The sequence below is a fragment of the Sinohyriopsis cumingii genome, chromosome 11 (genome assembly GCF_028554795.1).
Source record: "Sinohyriopsis cumingii isolate HCF-2022 chromosome 11, ASM2855479v2, whole genome shotgun sequence".
Taxonomy (NCBI): Eukaryota; Metazoa; Mollusca; class Bivalvia; order Unionida; family Unionidae; genus Sinohyriopsis; species Sinohyriopsis cumingii.
In genome coordinates, this window is record NC_142971.1 from 40022683 (window position 1) to 40043411 (window position 20729).

The window sequence follows — 20729 nt, forward strand, 5'->3', positions numbered from 1 at the left end:
ACATGACAATTCTGTTATTCTCTTTACTGAGAAGGATAAAAAATTTATAATGTGAAATGTTGTATCAAAATAATCGTCTTACCGTCAGCGTCTTTCTCTAACTTCCTCTCAAGATTTGCTACTTTCAGCATCAAAATCTCGACGTCATTTTGCAACAGGAGACGTTTCTCCTTTTCCTCCTCCAGACGCAACTTTACGGCACCGACGTCACTGCATGTCATTCCGTCCAATATGCCGTGACACAGTTGTACAGAGATTATACAAATGCACAAGAACCACATTTATGTAGCTTGTTAATTCTTGACTTTTGTATCAAAGGCAGGCATATAGACGTTGTTGAAGGCTGATGTAAGTATTTGCTGCTAACCATCGCTTTTTGTTTCTTTCTTCATTGTATCATTTATTAATGCTTGTTATTTTGGCCCCAGTTACTGTTGGGCGGAAGCTTGTTTGCCAGAGACTGAATAATATTGATGGAAGTGTAACAAGTGTCATTCCATAGGAATGGTATGTTAATTGTATGCAATATACCAAATTGTGTTTCTCTCATCATCCTGATTAAACAAGTACATGTTGTAAGTTATTGCTATTATTTATGTTGCTACGAGAACAATTAAGCTGAATTTACGCGCACTTGCAATCGCACAAGAAAGCAACAATAAGTCAAACCAGATAATAATGTTTGTACGGAATTTACAATGCACATTTAACATCCACGAAGTAAATAAACGTCAAAATCAAATAAAAGTCGTTTGAAAAACATAGTTAAGATAGTTAATGCTGTATAGGGTTATTTTCTGCAGCAATCTAAATTGTATTTGTATGGTCTATCTTCATTATGACAATGTGTTTGTAAAACAGATTTCACAGCATAAAAATATATATCTTATTCATTTGTCATGATACAGGCTTTTATTTTTGTTTTTTATCCGTTTAGGCCAATTTATGCATGTTATGCATGAGTTTCCTTTGAGTCAATTATATATATATATATATATATATATATATATATATATATATATATATATATATATATATATATATATATATAATGTCAAATGTTAAATCATGTCAAGTTTCCATTATGTATTTTTGCTTTCTTCTTGATATCGTGACAAAATGCCTGGATGTCAGATGAAATCACATGCTTATGTACAGAAAAAAAGGCAAGCGCTACACATTGCCGTTACAAAAAGAATAGCGTTTGTCGATTTGTTTTTGGGGAGAGTCTCCTAATTATCACAGCAACAAGGCGCATAATCCAGACAAATTATTACAGCAACAAGGCGCATAATCCAGACAATCAACAGAGGCAACATATATCAAATGTGCTTTCAAATTCCTGATGCAAACCATGACGCAGATAAATATGGATGATTGGATCCCGTATTTCATTTACATTTGATATATAAATACACATGTAACTAATCTCGAGGTTAACACAGGTTAATGTTACAGTTTTCTTTAGTTTCTTGATACGCTAGTTTGAATCCTAGTATTGTGTAGAAAAATGTGCACATTAACCGATTACGTTACCCTCAGATAAATTATACTTAGGGGCAATGCACAGATCAATCTTCTCTCCTACAAGTTTCAGGCAAAATTTTGAAACTTCTATTGATATCGTTAGTGACACTACAAACGTAGTATTAATATCAGGGACTATAACACTGATTTACTTGTACCTTCTATCTCTGCAAGTTTAGTTAATTTAATGGAAATATATAGTCGACGAAATGTGATAGCATATCCTACACGAGTCACTTCTCCTAATAGAATTTTGCTTGATCCAATCTTTGTAAATAATGCTACAACTATATTCATATATACATTTTAAAAATTGATAAAGAATTTAGTGACCGTGATGCTTCTACTACAGCAATCAGTGTTTAACGTGTACCTCCAAACGGCCTACCCTGTCTGGGTAGTAGTGAATGGGGTCACCCTAGCGACAATGGAAATTTAACATTAACCAAACGGCCTACCCTGTCTGGGTTTACAGCAAAGTTGATTTTAGCTAATGAAAAGCTCTGATAACAGGAACTAACTGGGCAGATCTTTTGCTAACACCAACGGATAATGATGTTCCAACATATGTATTCAAAACCAAATTATTACAATTGACAGCTTTGTGTTTTCCTTTTAAATCTGCAGCAGTTCGCCCGTGCAATGAACCGTGGTTTGGTTGCCAATTAAGAAAAATGATAATGAAATGGGACAGAGCACGCATATTTGACCTGAATCGTGGTAGATAATCGACTGGAATACATTCAAACATATCAGAAATAAAGTAAGCAACATTAAAATGCATGCTAAAAATCAATATATTTGATACACATATTACAGATTCTAAACAAAAATGCTCCAAAAACATTTTGGAAAATTACAAGATCAGTTTTGAAATGATAAATCATTCAACTTTTATTCCACCACTTCCATTCTTAATCCAGGAAAAAAAGAACGGCTATGTTTTTCAAGAATATAAACTGAAAAAATATTCCTGAAGCTGTTTTTGAAAATATTCATCTCAAATATATGAATCTTCATCGCCATTTTGGATTACTACCTTCAGCAAATATCAAATTGACTTTTCACATTGGTAGCATTTATAGCATTTTAAAAACAGCATTATTTCGAATAGCCTCTTTTCGAAAACTTAAATACCAACTTAGTAGGCAAATTTTATCAAAACTTTATAAAACTAATATAAGGCACATTTTTTAATATGCCAGTGTAGTCTAGGATGGATGCACGTTGACGGATTCAGAAAAATTGGGGGAAAGAGCTGTTGCTTTACAGGATACCTTGTGTTGCATGTCTTACTGCTTTGAAAAAAGTGTTTGTGTCCAAAAATCGTATCTTGGAAAGAGCCACGTTTTATTATTCTAACCTTAGATATTATCCGTACTGAATTACGACATATTGTAAGTTCATTAAAAGCTGATCTTTATCGTGTTCAGCTTGCAGACACCCCTTTTGTTCCTGCGATAGAACTGAAACGACCATGCATTTCTTGTTCTGTCCCAAGATTAGTTGACAACAAACTGAGCTTATGAGAAAATTACTCAGTCATATATGCAACTGATAGTTTAGATTTACTGCTTTGGGGATAGGGCGGTGCAAATGAAAAATATAGAATTATACATGTATTTAAATACATAACCTTTCCCTGACGACTGCAATAACTTACTCAAAATGTGATTACTGTCGTTGTGCTCTCTCTTTTTTATTCTCTCTCTCTCTCTCCAATCATTTGTCATTATTAGTGACTGCATTCATGTTGAATATGTTGTGATACTTGCAGTATAAAGAGAGAGGGCTAATATTTAAATTGTGTCCAATCTTATTGTATTTTTTTGCGACAATAAAATATGTTTAATCCATGAAACCACTCGATCACTGTGCACTTGTGCTTGTACATTGAGTTATTGCCCTTTTGGCTTAAAACAGGTTGCTCTGTATGACATAATTCTGGGACTGAAGCTTGTCTCGTAGTTGCTGAGAGACGTTTCTGATGCTTGGCGTGCAATGCGTTGCATGATCGTCATACGAATATGTGCATACTAATCACTGCTTCCATGACTTTAGTAAGAGTTATCACCCTTTTGGATTGTATCTGAGGCAACTAGTCCGACAATTTTGGTTGGATGCAGCAAAGTAGAATGTATATTTGCGTGAGCATTTTGCCCACCAATCGTGTAATTTTCTCTTTTTCTTCTTCTTCTGATTATTATTATTATTATTATTATTTAGCCACAACACAAGTGAATGGAAACTTTCGAATGCTGTGAGGATACAATTCTTGAATATAACGGTTAAGCCCCTCTTTATTCTAGGTAAATCCAGATTATTGAACTATTTACATTTGTTTTCTTTTTCTTTATGTTATTTCTTCCTTCTTTCATTTCTTCCTATTCATTTTCATTTTTACTTTGTTAGGTACATATTTTCTTATCGATGTCTGGTTTGGCGAGTTTCTAAATTCTCAGCAAGTATAGTCGATACTAATGTTAAATACACGTTCTCAGAAGACACACCTGCATATCAATCCAATGATTATTCTCATCTAATATACCAATGTGGGTATGTAAGAAAGCTCTTCCTCCACCTTTGATACTGGCCGCCATGTATAGCCTATCTTGTGCTGGAAAATGGCGTTAAAACCTACAACGGCAACAACGGCAGCGACTTTATAGCATAAGGTTTGGTGATTTGTGCATGATTGAGATGGTATAGAGGTCCGTGCTTGCAGGCAAGGCGATGGGTACCGTTGAGTACGAATTGAAAATTCTCTTCTCTGTATAATTATATTGTTAATTCGTAAATATTACAAAAGATTGAAGTCTCTAGGTAGTGAGCGTGACACTACATTACCAATATGTTGGTTAGGTTGCTGTGGTTTTCCCATTCTTGGTTCACGTATCTTAATGGTATAAAAAAATGCTTGACACATTTATGTCAGAGAAGTGGATTTAAATAGGACAAAAAATCTATCACTGTATTTAATATGATGTACCTCTTTATGAGGACGAAATGAGGCTTATTAAATGTTACAGATCGTCGAAAGATTCAAGCCAGCTAATAGTAGTGGTTTGTGACAGTATCTGTTTAAGCAATTCATTGAGATAACGAAAAACAGGCTAATCAAAGATGACTTTGACATTGTGACCCTATATATGATGTCATGCATATCAAGGAATTCAAATTAGTCTCATTAAATTGTAGCAGAAACGCTTAAACAGCTTCCGGAATTCCATCTGGTATATAGATAATGATGCTGAATTGCGTGTTCTATTTACTGGTTTTAGCAAAGTCTGTAAACAAATTAATGTTAGTCACATTCTGAGTTTGCTTTTGCCACCAATAATTTTAGAAAGGTTGGAAGAAAATGGAGGTTTTCTGTATTGCTCTACATTTTCTATTCGCACAGTCTTCTCTCGGCATTTTAGACAGCATGGTTAGCCGTGACGTCAGCGCCGTCAGGTTTCGTCTTGAAGAAGAAAAGGAGAAACGTCTTTAATTGGAAAATGATATGGAAATCCTGATGTTGAAAGTAGCAAACCTTACAAGGACTGTGGAAAAATTTGCAACAGGTAAGCATCTTACTAACGTACAGAAAATCGTCATAGGTAAACATCGATTAATATGGAGAAAATAGCTTATTATTTTTTGTGGTTATTATTATTCGCCAAAATTGATATTTCAAAGTATACCATTGGTAGTAATTTAAGACACAATATATTCATCAAAATCGTATAAAATCAGACGAGTTTTCATCCTAAGGTTTACATTTTAAAATATTCAATATGAATAAAATGTAACCAGGAGTGCGCTTATTTAAATTATATAACTTACGTAGCGATACCAATATGTCGCTTACTAATAAAGGTGGACTTTTTGGTCTGTTCTTTCCGTTGCTAACCCAAATAAGTTATATAATTGTTTGAAAATGTTCAATGCTTTGTCGCTAAATTCTTTTTACTATTCCATGTTTTCATTATTAGATCAATAAAATTATGGTCCACATTCTTCCTTTAAAAAAAAAAAAACGTTTGCCATTTTATTATATGCTTCCAATTTTGATTCAGATCGTTTATTAGGGTCAATATACAATTTATCAATATCTACTACTATCCAGTTTATAGGACTTTCAGGTAAACAATCAAAGAATCATATTATACTTCCAATCCTGTACTACTATTGGTTTTTATCGTTTTTGGAAGCTTTGGAATATTGATATGAAAGATGTAAAGCAGATATTAGAGATTTCTCTGAACGGTCAAGAACACACACAGCATAAAAGACATGAGGAGAATGGATATCCCTGTTAACGCCCTGTATCAATACCAAACTAATTCGAAAACATTTGTTGTTTCGACATTAAAGTTGCATACAATTATATATATATATATATATATATATATATATATATATATATATATATATATATATATATATATATATATGACCATGCATCTTAGTCAAAATCTTCTCACTCGCTAGGCATTCAGCATTAAGAGGTTAGTTAATGACTGGTCGGACTGGTTTCAATATAATGTGACTGGGTGAGACATCATGTTACGCGTCTGCGGCATGATGTCCTAGTGCTAGACATCACTATGAACTGTTACACTTCAGACAGCGTATCGATAGGACTGAAATTGTTTTAAAGCTACATTAAAAATCCAAATCACACACACACGCACAAATTTAGATTTTTGTAAAAATCTTACTTTGTATAAAAATTCCACTTTTTTATATTTTGTGCTCATTTGCAAAAAAAAAAATCTTTTTTAATGCAACAATAAGAAAATTTTAAAACATTTGCGTAAAATGAGATACTTTGGGTTAGGGTTACTATACATTTTGAATATTTCAGTCCAGATTGTGGCAACATTTGCACAGGTTGTCCTATATTACGTAAAAGAAAGTAACTTCTGCTTCCAGGTTTTAGTCATGTTGTGGCAACATTTCCCACAGGTTGTCCTTCATTGTGCAATACAAATTAAGGACATGTATTCCCACCTGACCTGTGGTGATTCATATTGCTCTCACATTGACTAGGTAATTAGATAAGCAGTTACTCAGCAAGGTTGACTGACAGGTCCTAAAGGTCTATTCTGCATAAAAGTCAGTACAAGTGACCAAAATTTTGAACTGAACAGGAAATACATTATTTTGACAAGTGCTTTTTTGCAGCTGGAGTATGACATATTCATTGGTCATTCATTGCGACACTTACATGGATTATAAATATGATGGCAAAATCTGAAGGTCAACGCAGATTTTAAAGTAGTTTATCCCACACTGCAGACATCGTAGCGATATGACTTAAAAAGTTTTAAAGCTACGTCAAAAATTAAAATCACACACAACCACACAAACAAAATCTTTTCAAAACGAATCAAAATATATAGTAAAGAAATAGTGAGCTTTTTTGGTTTCTTGTGTTATCTATAGTTTCCTGTTCTTGTAGAAACCTTGCTTCATCCATATGCAAAACTATGGGAAACAAAGTATCAACCCTACTTGCAATAATTGCATAAGCAACTTTGTATGATACAGTTGGAAGTGAAATGGGTCTCCAGTTTGAAATGTACCACTTGGGTTTATCACATTGTGGTACACATGTAATAACTCCTGAGGGAAGATAATTCACCAATTCATACCTAAAATTAATGACCCTCGCTAGACACTATCCAACATCTTTCCAAAATAATCCACCAAATCCTGGGATTTTTCATGGCATTTTTAAAAAATGTGCAGCTTCTGTATGTGATACGATACCATTAAAGTAATGTTTCTGTACTTGAATGTCTGCGCAATTAAGTAGCATTTCAAGAGAAACAGAATCACTTTCACGAATTTTATATAAACTCATATAAATTTGTTTTGCTCAACCTCAAATGTCTTCTTGACTCTGTGTTAAAAACATTGCTTGTTGCAAGATGCGGCAATTTACTCGTATAATTTCTATTTTCCAAATGACAGAGAAATTTAGTTACTTTCTTTCAGTCTACATAGCTCTAGACCGCACCCTCATTCCATCCAACTTTACCTTCCTAAAATCTTCTAACTCTTTTATTTTTTCCACAAGTTGTCATGCTTCACTAAAAACTCTCGTCTAAAATTTTATAACTGCAATTAGTTGATGTTCCTGTCGATCTTGAGTTTTCTTTTCATACAAGATGCATACGAAATTGTTGTTCCAATAAATTGTAATAGAAGCATTTTAAATAGATGTTGATCATTTGTTACACATTCAAAATCCGATGAAGATACAGGCTCAAAATTGTCCAGTTGTTCAGTACAAACCTATTAACGTTTATCTTTTAAGATGGCTTATTTTACTCTTATAACATTTTCCAGGTCTTCTAATCTTGAATTATTAAATTTTTTGAATTTTTCCTTTTAAATTCCTTTTTGAAAGCTATCTTCATTTTTACAAGAGAATGGTCAGTCCTGCATCCAGTTGAACATTTACATTTTCACGAACTGTAAATCAATTTTCAACTCTTCATTTTCAGATTTCAAATTAATCTTTTCTGTGACTCAATATCTCATCACACACAACAGAAAAAAAAAACATTAAATTATATACATTTTACCTAGGGTCGGACCACGGGTTTTTGGTGCCCTAGTTGAACTACAACTTTGGCGTCAAGAAGTTATGAAGTTTCAAAAAAGCAACATACACAAAGGGTTGTTGGCGCCCTAGTTGATCTATACCTTTGTCGTTTTCCTCCCCGAAAATAAAAACGTGTAAACAACGGAGGCTGAAGATGCCTCCTCTTTATGCTGGGAAGCCAAACTTTTCATTCAGTTGCACATTTCAGAATGTGGATCCTTGAGCTGTCTTTGAAGTTACTGATTTCCCTCATCTTTGAGCTGTCTTTGAGGTTACTGATTTCCCTCATCCTTGAGTTGTCTTTGAGGTTACTGATTTCCCTCAACGTTCGTGTTCCATAGCTGATGACTTTCCCAGTGTTAAGACATTTTAGTCACCTGTATCGCTGGATTTGTTCTGAAACACAACCATTTGACGCCAGGGGATGTTTGGAATAGTTTACTCTAATTATTATCTGTACAACAGGAGTACGACCTAAACCGCCTGCAAATAATGGAAGCATGACTATTATAAAATACATATACCAACAGATTCATCCGCATAACATCTTGCAGCATAAAATATATGTTTACCACAACATTACCAAATTTATTCTGGCTTTAAGATTAAGAAATGATGTATTTTTGGTGTGCCATAAACAACAAAGAGCTCGCTGTCTTAGCAAAAATGAGTGTATCTGATAATCGAAATGATTCTGTTATGCTTTCTGTACACACCATCTCGTTTCTCTCCTGTCCCCTGCCCCCCACCATTTCATTTCGTTCTCTCCAGTGAGTATAGTTTTCCAACATATGAAATACAAACCTAATTTTAAAAAAGTGATAATTTAAAAAATAAGGAGGTTTACAAGTGTGCACAGTCTCTTCGAGTTTCAAAAGTAAAAATAAGAAAATAATCGAGTATGGGTTTCTAACTTGACGAATAACAGCAAAATGCGCTTGTGCCAAGTCACTCGTTTAGAGCGATATCAGGAAGTTTTGAAGTTTCAAAAAGCAAAATATACAAACGACAAATCAACTGTAAATGTAACAGAACGACGTGAAAAGAACAGGCACAATAAAATGATAGAAAACTTTATAAAGAACAACCTACATGAATCCAAAGAAAATGCAAGGAAAAGCAAAGGATAGGAAAAGAAAACATGAATTCAGAGAAGACAAGAAAATATATAACTGTAAATCTGAGACACTTGCATAAGGAGATAAACACATTTTGGCAAATCCTGGAAGAAAAATTGTGTTCAGTCTAATTGAAATCTGGGGTTAATGGTCATCACACTACTCTTTAAATTCAATATATTACAATACTATGTTTAACAAAGTATTTATGTTTACTCAATAAACTCTTACCAGCTCACGTTGTACGTGTGTTTTCCAACTTGTAAGGAAGGGAGAGAAGCATTTTGCTTTAATAGCCTACGTATGAATAGCATCTTTTTATTATAGGTTCCTCAACTTCCCTATCCACCACAGCACCAAGCATTGCCTTTATGGCTTATCGCAAAACAGTCTTGACGAATCTAGGAGTTAACCAGAAGCTAATCTTCGACAAGGTTGCTACAAATGAGGGGAATGGATACTCTGCGACGACGGGGATTTTTACAGTTCCTGTTCAGGGGACCTACTTCTTTACATGGACAACTGCACATGCCAAGGGTTATTCCCTTCCTGATACATATCTTGTGACAGGTCTTGTGGTCAACGGGGAATACATGGTCCATGTTTGGATTGGCGTCGAAATGTCTTTCAATATGGGAGGTAACTCGGCCGTTCTCCGACTAAACACTTCAGATGCTGTGTGGATAGGCGTTTCCAAGGGAAATGGAATTTATTCCAATACAGCCGCAGGATGGTTCTACCCGACCTTTTCTGGATATCGGATACACATTTAATGTGTTTCCCACATTTTTCGTCCAAGTTAGTTTGGACACCTAAGATAAACTTTAATCCGTACTTCCTTATACTGGTGACGAAATCATGCTTGTCTGATTGCTTGATGATATTTTTTTTAATTGCAGAGGCAACAATAGTTAATTGACTCGCCCAAAACAAATTAAACTTTTATCGCCAAAACTTTTTATGAATATTTGTCTTTTTTGTAGCTTCACTGGTATCCTGCTTGCAGCAAGACAAAATGTAATAATTGCTACATAATTTAAGGAGAACTGTTAGTCAACTATCATGTCTGAATAACCACAGTTCAGTGAGTAGAGATAATATTCAGACTAACAAATATTAGACCATATATCGTCACTTCCGGTCATTTCCCCAATAGTAGATTTTCAAGAGTTGATAAACTCCTTGACTTCTATACTGAGAAAAACGGCTAAGAAGCATTATTCTCCTACACTTGATATTCTCATACATGGGCTATTCTTTAAAGAAAAGGTATTCGTGAATAATAATAATAATAATAATGATAATAATAATAATAATAATCTGTATAATCTTTATGATCTTTATAAATTTATGTGTATTAAATTAAAAATAAAGAGTTATTAATTATTGCTATAAATGTTAATTTTTTCAGTGCAAAATATTTTTTCTTTATCTAGGTCGTACGTGCCTTATTGAAATATCGGACAAGTGATCATACCGGACTACTATGAGCTAGGTGGTGTAAGCCGTCCTTTTTACCGTTTGCACAAGAGGGAGAGTTGCAGCTAGTTTGTTTAGGCTAATAAACTCACAATGAAGATTTTTACCTATTGTATTCAGAGCAGAACTTCATGCTTAATTAAGTCATGTAAACCAAGCAAGTTTGCTCTCCTTCACCCCCACCCCCAACACAAAAGACAAGGTGAAATGAAAGTCACAGCTGCATTGGCTCATAACATTTAGTTTTCTCAGAACTGAGAACATGGCAGTTCTTCGCATTTTCTTTATGCACAATTGTTATGTAGATTTGATTTAATTATATAGGATTTAATATATATTTATTTCAATTTAATTGTTTGTCAGTTCAATTTTTTTACATTTTTCATTACATGCTACTGTAATGTAAATTTATTCACTAGAGACGATACTTTTTTCAGAAAATAGTTTGACCATAACTGTTCGTTTTATAAACACCAGGTGTTGATATAAATCAGGACCTTGCTTAAAAATTTTTAGCAACCACGTAAACAATTTTTATATATTTTTATTTATTTCTTAGAGTAAAATAATTGGTTTTCGTCAGGGCCATACTGGGTGGACGTGAACTTAGCATGTATCTAATTTCTATAAGCTTCTAGAACATGATCACGTAACCCCTTGTTTACGTTTTAGGAGACGATATAACCTCTGTTTTGAAGAGATATTCTCATTTGCAGCTAGGCGTTCTCTTACACTGGAATTTGTATGTTATGCTGTTTGGAGTTATTTAAAATTATTTGCATTCAGAAAGATTAATTCTGCTATTTGTCTGGAACATACGTGTGTTCATGTGAAATTGTTGAACAAGGACAGTTTTGTTAATAAAAATTTATTTAAATATCCGAAATCGGAATGATAATTCTTCTTTCTATAAGGAACTGTAGACTTCAACACTACAGATTGCTTCATACGTCATCGTCTTCCATCTTGGATTCTTCGTCGGGATTAGAACTTGAAATCAGTAGAACATTTTGTTATTAGGACTTCTAAAATATTATTCGTGGATTATTCTTGGATTATTTTTGAATTTGATTCTATAAACCCGTATAACTTTTACAGAATTTTTCCAGGGAAATAAATTATTGTATTTTATCAAAGCTTGTTGTTTTCTCTCTTTCTTGTTTTACTATTTATTCGAGCCTAAGCACGTGCAATAAGAACAATGCTGCACCTGCATCTCTGACACACTTTCTAGCCGTGACGTCAACACCTTAAAGTTTCTTAATGATAACTTATAGTAAGGATAAATATCCAGTTATTTGCGAGATTCGTTTCGCATACACATTTTAAAGATAAAAACTTATCTCATTAAAAAAGTTTATATTTTAAATTAGTATATTGTAGAGGTCATTCTGTATCATCCGGCAAAGACAACGTAAAAAGCTCACACATAAATGAAAAACTCAATCTTTATCGGTCAATGTGTTTTTGTGTCATAAGTACCTTCTTTAACACTCCTGCGCGGATTTTTGAGATCTTTTCCATATCTGGGTCCCTCACATAACCCCTGCGAGAGGTCCGGTTGAAGTTTAATTTCAGTGTCATTCTGTTTGCAATTAAAAATAATTGTGTGTAAAACTATACTACTGGAGTCGGAGACCTTGTCACATGTAACACTAAATATAACTAGGCCATCATGACCTGTCTTTTGCCCTTTGTTAAAGGCGTCACGCTTCATATACTCGCGAGACCGCATATAATTAGCATACCCCACTGTGAGGGATGTTATGGTTGGGGTGGGGTGCTCCCAATATTGGACGTCAAATTAGTGAAATATTGATGTAACGCTCCGAGCCCCCAGTCAGCAATGCCGACGGTTAAATGATTGAATGTACAAAAAGTGAATTTCAACTAATAACAATTTAATAACAAATGATTCACATTTCCCAAGTACTCTCCTTCCTATCGACCCTGTAATAGCCTACTGCATCACGTGATTAGTAGTGTGAGATAGATTTCCAACTGTCCTTGTATTCTACTCATCCTTATATCTTCTATTCCTCTCAATTCCTTGTTCTCTTCCTCTCGACTTTCTCCACATTCCTTCTCCTCCTCGAGTCTCTATACTCCTCCTCCTTATCCACCTTTTCCTCATGCTCAACTTTCTATACAGCTTCTCTCAGACCTTCTCTTCACCGACTAGACTGTGGTCCACTCCGACTGCTCTGCTAGCCACACATCCGTCTCCACCTCTTGGAGACTCAGGACTCAACTGAACCGGAAGTTCAGTCCCCTAAAAAGCTTCCTGTGAAAACACAAGGACGTTATAATATTTTCCGTAGCCCTCTCATCTCACACTACACACAGCCTATCATCAGATAACGGCTGTTAAATTTCATCGGTCACGCATTTATTTCCATCGAAATACACATACGTGCTTGTATGGTAAAACAACGTCGTAATAAAAGTAATAAAAGCACGGTAACAATTACTTCTCATACATACATCAATAAATTACGTAACGCATCAGTACATATTCCTAATCCCATTATACTAAACAATGTCACAACAATCAGGCGCATTTCTTTACATTACAACTCATCCAAAGTATACAAATATTCAAATATCCATGCTTTAGTATATAAATAAGTCCACAGTAACTAATCTTGCATGCTTCAACCATTTTCCCAACTCACAATTCAAGCATGTGTAAATTCTAACATAAACATTAATAAATTCACTAGTTTACTACGAATTAACCCAATAGCGAATTACAAAATTAATTCTAACCACAAGCTAACAATCTACAATCTACATAATTCTCTACGTAAAACTCAAGCCCATTTCTCAAATACGCATGTAAATGAAACACTACAAAGGTGATTCTACATACTAAACGATCCTAATAATTAAGTATACATATTCCAAGTAATTACAATTAAAATGCCATAATATTCTGCAAAAATCGATCAAATAACTTACCGAACGTTTCGAAGCTTTGTCTTTCCTTAGAATCTCCTCTCTAAGTTTTACTGTACCTGAAATTATAACAAGATTATATTTTATATTCTTTAAACAAGGTTTGAGAAATATATCGGTGTAATGCCATATATGTTCTTATAAACTGCGTAGATGTATTTTCATTTCTAGCTTCAAAGTTGGCTCTTTGTCACAAAAGTGTCATTCTAAAGGACAGTAGTTAAAGACAGAAATAATAAAAGATTAAAAGATAGCTACTCAATTTCCTATTTAAGTTTTATACCTACCAATGCCCTTTGACCCTTTGACAGACTTGTTGTCGTGAAGCTTTCCTACGTATTTCATTGATCTGCTCATCAAATTATATATGTACAACCCCAAGCAGCCAGACAATGTTGTCACAGGCGATCTCAGTGGAGAAATATATTCAGCCGTAGACAGTTTTTACTAATACCCACATTGGCCGAATCCTAGACTCAAACCCACGCAGACAGAGGTGAGATGGCAGTGATCCGTAACGGAGAGCGCTTTAGACCACTCGGCCACTCGGGGCCCCACATGTCTACGGCATGATACCCCAGTCATCACTATAAAATACTGCCACACTGCAAACCTTTTTGTGATATGACTGAGAAAAAAATGTTAAAGATACATTAAAATTCCAAATCACACACACACACACACACACACACACACACACACTTCTCAACTTTCAGCGCGTGTACTTCTATAAGTATTAATCCACCAAACTTTATATCTTCAGGTATCATCAGTCTTTCGGTCTTGATAATGAAAAATACGTGCCATTAGCTACTTGTTCTAAATAAATATTTATATGAATACATAAATAAGATGTATATTGAATTTAATAGCAAGTAGGAGACCTATTCTAATTTGTGGTATGCCTTTTCGCGTGTGAATCAAATTAAGAAAATACAAATTATAGCAAAATTACAAACAAATCAGGTAAGATATGTCAGCATTTTATACTTTACAATATGGCATTTCGTACAAGTTCTGGTTGCTGTCATGATCGTCACAAATGGTGACTGTTAAACGAAGTATGGCGTAACATGCTTAATGACAATGAATATGACACTTATTCATGTATATATCAATGTACTTTTCTACACTGGATTCTACGGTGTGTGGAATAGGCCACGTATTGGGAAAGGGACACTTATTTGTACAGTTTGTTATGTACATGTTAGCGGTGAATTAGTTCTCTAGAATTGTGATTCTAACTCTTAATTTTGGGTACAGCATAATGTTTGGGACTAGCATGATGTCATTATTATTATTATTATTATTATCGAAATACATGGAGAATTGTTATATTGTCTTTTTCATAAAATGCTAATAATGGCCAAGGTTGTTGAGGACTTACTGGAATCCATTTTATTTGCAAACAGTATGTGTAGAAAAACAGCCCATGTGTTCTCTCTCCAAGTTTTATTCAAAATCCACTTATCCTTGCCACTTCATGGATTATTCAAAATCCACTTCTCCTTGCCACTACATGGATTATTCAAAATCCACTTCTCCTTGCCACTACATGGATTATTCAAAATCCACTTCTCCTTGCCACTACATGGATTATTCAAAATCCACTTATCCTTGCCACTTCATGGATTATTCAAAATCCACTTATCCTTGCCACTTCATGGATTATTCAAAATCCACTTATCCTTGCCACTACATGGATTATTCAAAATCCACTTATCCTTGCCACTACATGGATTATTCAAAATCCACTTATCCTTGCCACTTCATGGATTATTCAAAATCCACTTATCCTTGCCACTTCATGGATTATTCAAAATCCACTTATCCTTGCCACTACATGGATTATTCAAAATCCACTTATCCTTGCCACTACATGGATTATTCAAAATCCACTTATCCTTGCCACTTCATGGATTATTCAAAATCCACTTATCCTTGCCCCTTCATGGATTATTCAAACTCCACTTCTCCTTGCCACTTCATGGATTATTCAAAATCCACTTATCCTTGCCACTACATGGATTATTCAAAATCCACTTATCCTTGCCACTTCATGGATTATTCAAAATCCACTTCTCCTTGCCACTACATGGATTATTCAAAATCCACTTCTCCTTGCCACTACATGGGTTATTCAAAAGTGACACTGGCACTTCATATTCATTACATACGTACTCATACTGATGTACACTGACTGCATCAAATTCTGTGGACAATGTTTTTTGTAAGCTATTTTTTTTTCACACACTCACTGCTAAATGGTACATGATACTTAACTAATAGAAATGGGTCATCATTATTACCATAATCTGTTTTAGCCATTTCGTCAGAACAAAGTACCATCCCCCACCCACCTGTGTTGAATTGTGCATTACCAATAGCTGGATGCATCTCTCTTAGTACTACTATGTCGCAACCGGAGGTCACAGTGATGAACACTTGATGCTTTTACTAACATAGGTTTAAGAGTCTCTAAGCCATTTACGTCCAGTGTACTATGACGTATGAATACGTACGCTTATTCAGTGGTAAACTTTCTATGATGATAACACATTGTATAGTGATAGTTAATCTCAGCAGGTTAACTGTGTATTGTATTTATTTTCTGAATGATAATAAATGTTTACAGTGGCCATAAGAGACTGCTAAAAATTGTAGTTATCATTGATCACACTCATGATTTTGCGAAGCTATACTTCTGTAATATACCGCCCGCTCCGGTGGCCTAGTGATTAGAGCGTCCGACTCGGATGCGAGAGGTCGTGGGTTCGATCCCCGGCCGAGTCACATCAAAGACTTACAATAATGGTAATAACAGGTGCCTCGCTTGGCGCTCAACATTAAGAGGTCTGTGTTAGGACAGGTTTGTCTGGTGTCTGCTGTACGATGCCCTGGTGAGCAGCAGGGAAGTCGTACAGACCAGGTGGCTCAGATAAATTTAAGCCTCCCACACAACATTTCTCCGTAGAAGCCTCAGAAAGCAGAAATAACGCCTCCTACGCAAATTAATCCGCAAAATTTCAACCCAAAGTGCATTTTTAGGCATAAAAAAAACAGCATTTTTTTTGGGGGGGTATTGTAAAATTTGTTTGTGCCATAATGAATTATGGTGGGTTGCAATTTTATGAGTAAATTTGATCAAGACCGATTCGATACCTACTACGTGGATCATGAAGATTAATCGTGACAAAACCGTGTGGTGTTGCCTGAGCGTGACTGAAGAAATTTTTAAACTTATTTATGTCCATGTCGCCATTGCACCAAGTTTGATGGATATTTCTTAGTGTGTGAGTATCAACGCCATTGAAAACTGATAAAATATTACAATTATCTCTAATTACCTTCGGAATTTGCGTATATCGCTGTGTCACGTAAATCACATCGGTGTTCTTGTGTCGGCCACGCGAGAATATCCTAGCTGGGTTAGTTTGTTTGTCCAGCATCACATCATCGAAAACAACAAGATTATTAGCATCACCGTCTAAACTTTCCACTGATGGAGATTCATTGATATCCGTTATAAATTCTATTGTGCCATCCTCAGTATTATCGCTAAATTCCTTTAGTACTTTATAACATCGCTGATCATCAACGGACGGTGCAACCAAATACAATTTGTCCCATTTTAGCCATCTCATTATCAAATTCAACAACAATTGCGTTTTTCCAGAACCAGATGGTCCAATGATTATCATTCTAATCGAATTCGGTAATGCCTCGGTGTGCTTTACTTGCTCGCGTTTTTTCGTGGCTGAAAAATCAATTACATTCATGTTATTAGAATATTATGGATTCATATTGTGTTAAGTGTCGCACTCGAACTGCTACGCTAAATCCAATCGAAGTCGTTACGCGCAACAACAGGAATGCAATCAAAGGTGAATGTGAAGTTTGCAAGACAATCAAGTTTAGATTTGTAAAAAAAAAAGTAGAACCGGAGGAGACATCGCTGCCTCCTTAACAAATCTGCCTGGAGCTCCTTGGGCAAAATATCCCGGAGAGAAACATTTACCAGGATACAACTACTGCGGACCTGGTACAAGGCTAGATATAAGACTTAACGATAATAATCAACCAAATCCTGGCGAGGATCCAGTAAACGCTATCGATAACGCATGCTACTATCACGATCTTGCATATCGCAGCGGAGATTTACAACAAAGACATCTCGCTGATATTAAATTAATTCACGCAATAGATGCTATTCCTGATAAAAATTTCAAAGATAAATTGGCAACTTGGTTGATAAAAGGAGCAATGAAAGGTAAATTAGTACTAGGTGCTGGTAATTTATAATGGAGCAAATATATTATTCTCCGCGAGGATTTTGGCGAGGAAAATCAGCAATAGCCAAACTTGTTAAGGCAGCAAAAGTAAAGCAATCTGTCGCTGAATCGTGGCTATCGAGACAAGCAGTTTGGCAAATTTATCTTCCTCCGCCTAAGAAAATATCATATGCGAGTTTCTCTGTCAGTGTCCCTAATGAAGTCCATCAGGCTGATCTTATGTTTCTTCCTTACGATACCGTTGACGGAGTTATATACAAATATGTTCTGACGGTTGTTGATATTGCAAGTAGGTACAAGGAAGCAGAACCATTATCGAATAAAACAGCAACGGAAATAGCAAAAGCATTTGAGAAAATTTATTCACGATCTCCATTAACATGGCCGAAGCTTCTCCAGGTTGATCCAGGTCGAGAATTTCTTGGCGCGGTTACTTCACTGATGAAAAAGAATAATGTTAAAATCCGTCGCGGTATTGTAGGTGTTCATCACAATCAAGCTATCGTTGAGAGATTCAATAAAACTCTTGCAGAACGATTATTCGGATATCAGTACGCGAGAGAATTTATTCAAGATAAACGATCTCACGATTGGGTAACAAGATTACCTCACGTGATTAATGCGCTAAATAACGAAGTAACACGAACAATATCAATGAAACCCGCAATTGCAATTACAAAGACAAAAATACCACTAAAGCGAGATTCTACTATTCCACCTGTGCTAGGTAGCGTTATTGTAAGGTATTTGTATAAGGAAGGAGAAGCCGAGGGTGGCAGAAAAAGAGCAACTGATCCAAACTGGAGTGTTACGACACATAAAATATCAGCTGTAACAAGATCATCAGGAAGGCCAGCGATTTATTTTCTAGATTCACTAGCGCCACAACGCGGATTTACCAAAGAAGAATTACAAATAATACCAAAGGATACTCAATTACCACCATCGTCGTTAATGTGAAATTTAATTCTACCTAACTGAGATAATTTTCTTACTCGAGACACGGCCAGATAAACTAAATTTGACCAGGAAATTCTATCATCGACAATCCAGACTTGACCATCTACTGTTAATCCTTGTGATGAATGTATCGTTGCTGCGTATCCGAGTTTCCATGGTGATTTTTCGGCATTTATCGCATCATTGACAAGATTAATATCAACGAAAATAATATCATTTAAAACCATTATTTTTTCTTCTCCACATGGCAAAGTAACATTAATATTTTGTTTCCTAGTATCAGCTGGCCTGTAGCACAACGGAACCTGCAATGTTGGAAATTTCTCACAATGAAGTTTGAATAGTATTTCCTGAATAGTATCGCGAATAATTTTTCTGCTAGCAACAATCAAATGATCTGGACGCCACAAAGTTAGAAAATTATCCATCGGAGTCTCATCAATTATTTTTCTCATCACATCACATTGAAACTTATTAGGTTGCAACCGAATCATTTTTTTAAACTCGGTCAGTAAAATATCATTAGATCTATAATCAGCATCAATCTCTTCATAATAATCCACAAAATTTCTAAGCCATCTATGAGGAGATTCGCCATCAATAGGATCAGGTTGGCCGTGATCGCCGCACATTATTACTGCGGTGTTTTTCTCTTCCAACCAACTTAGGAATGATTTTAGTATAACTAAATTTACTGTGCAAATTTCATCAAATATTATAATCTTATTAACGTACTTGTTTCCCATTCGAGCCGGATCCCACAATCCACCACTATATTTGAAATAACTGTGATAAGTACAAGAATTAACGCCACGCTGTTTTATTTCTCGCGCTAATCTATGAGTTGGAGTCAATACGATCATATCAGAATTTGAAAATAAGTTTATTGCTCGTGTTGTTTTACCACTGCCGCCAGGACCATTTAGGTAAACGAATTTGTTTCGTGAAATTGGATCAAACACTGATACTGCTGTTGATACTTCATCGCATTTATCTTTATGAAATTTATCGCAATCTTCTACATCCGCGTCCTCACAATAATCTAGAATATCCTCGTTTTTTATTCTCCAAGTTCCCCAGGAACCATCGGTGATTAAATTTTCCAACCTACATTGAAATTTCTTATTGATATAAAATGAATCCGTTGCAACCCTTACCGCGATATCAGAAAATTTATTTATCATTGACAGCAAATTAATACTCACATAAGCGAGCATTGATGATCTTAAATGAGTATACTGCGCGGATTCTCCATCGAGATAAGTGATCACGGTACCTAACTTCGTTCCATCAATAATAATATTTTCTCTGTTGCAAAATATTCCACGCGATACTGTATCAGCAATAATAAAATCCATCTCGGCATCATTGATAAATAACCTAGCGTGGCGATGTTTATGATCAACTGATCCTCCTTGAGTAAATTTACCAATTATTTTTCTTCCAATATCTTTCGCGTTCTCACAATCCGTGGGTAACCACACCTCGGTCTGCTTTCTATACGATATAATCGCTTCACTTACCGTCAATGATATTAACATCGACGAATCCAGCATATATCTCAACAATACCGTAGGGACCCATCTTCGCTGAGATAAATGCCGACCAAACCAAATATAACAAATTTTATGCAAATTTTCAGCAAGTTCGAATGAAGTAACATGAGCGAATCCTGTCATGACAAAATCAGGTAACGGTCCGTTAATTGCCACTCTCGTCATTTCGTTGGTGGGATGGCCGAATTTAGCAAAGTAATTTGCACAATCGCCATACCCAAGGAAACTTCCAGGATAG

The 20729-nt window shown here is 35.3% G+C and overlaps 2 protein-coding genes across 2 annotated transcripts in view; one reads left to right on the forward strand and one right to left on the reverse strand.

The window, feature by feature from the left end:
* The window catches only part of LOC149787978 (complement C1q tumor necrosis factor-related protein 4-like), a 35214-nt gene extending 34497 nt beyond the window's left edge, over positions 1-717 (reverse strand). The window contains exon 1 of the mRNA XM_089973503.1: positions 83-717. Coding sequence (XP_089829629.1) covers positions 83-281 — 199 coding nt within the window. The 5' untranslated portion in view covers positions 282-717. The remainder of the gene's footprint in view (positions 1-82) is intronic.
* A 3034-nt stretch (positions 718-3751) lies between these two features.
* Positions 3752-10205, forward strand: LOC149787981 (C1q-related factor-like). The gene is made up of 3 exons (XM_089974253.1): positions 3752-3836; positions 4931-5093; positions 9574-10205. Exons 2-3 carry the CDS (start codon positions 5033-5035, stop codon positions 10017-10019), a joined length of 507 nt encoding a protein of 168 aa, XP_089830379.1. The 5' UTR covers positions 3752-3836; positions 4931-5032; the 3' UTR covers positions 10020-10205.
* Positions 10206-20729: the final 10524 nt, after the last annotated feature.

What these genes read in the sequence shown, in the direction of transcription:
- LOC149787981 (XM_089974253.1), top strand. Translation starts at nt 5,033, where the DNA reads ATGGAAATCCTGATGTTGAAAGTAGCAAACCTTACAAGGACTGTGGAA. An exon ending in TGTGGAAAAATTTGCAACAG is followed by an intron (nt 5,094 to 9,573) that starts GTAAGCATCTTA and finishes TTTTTATTATAG; the next exon opens with GTTCCTCAACTTCCCTATCC.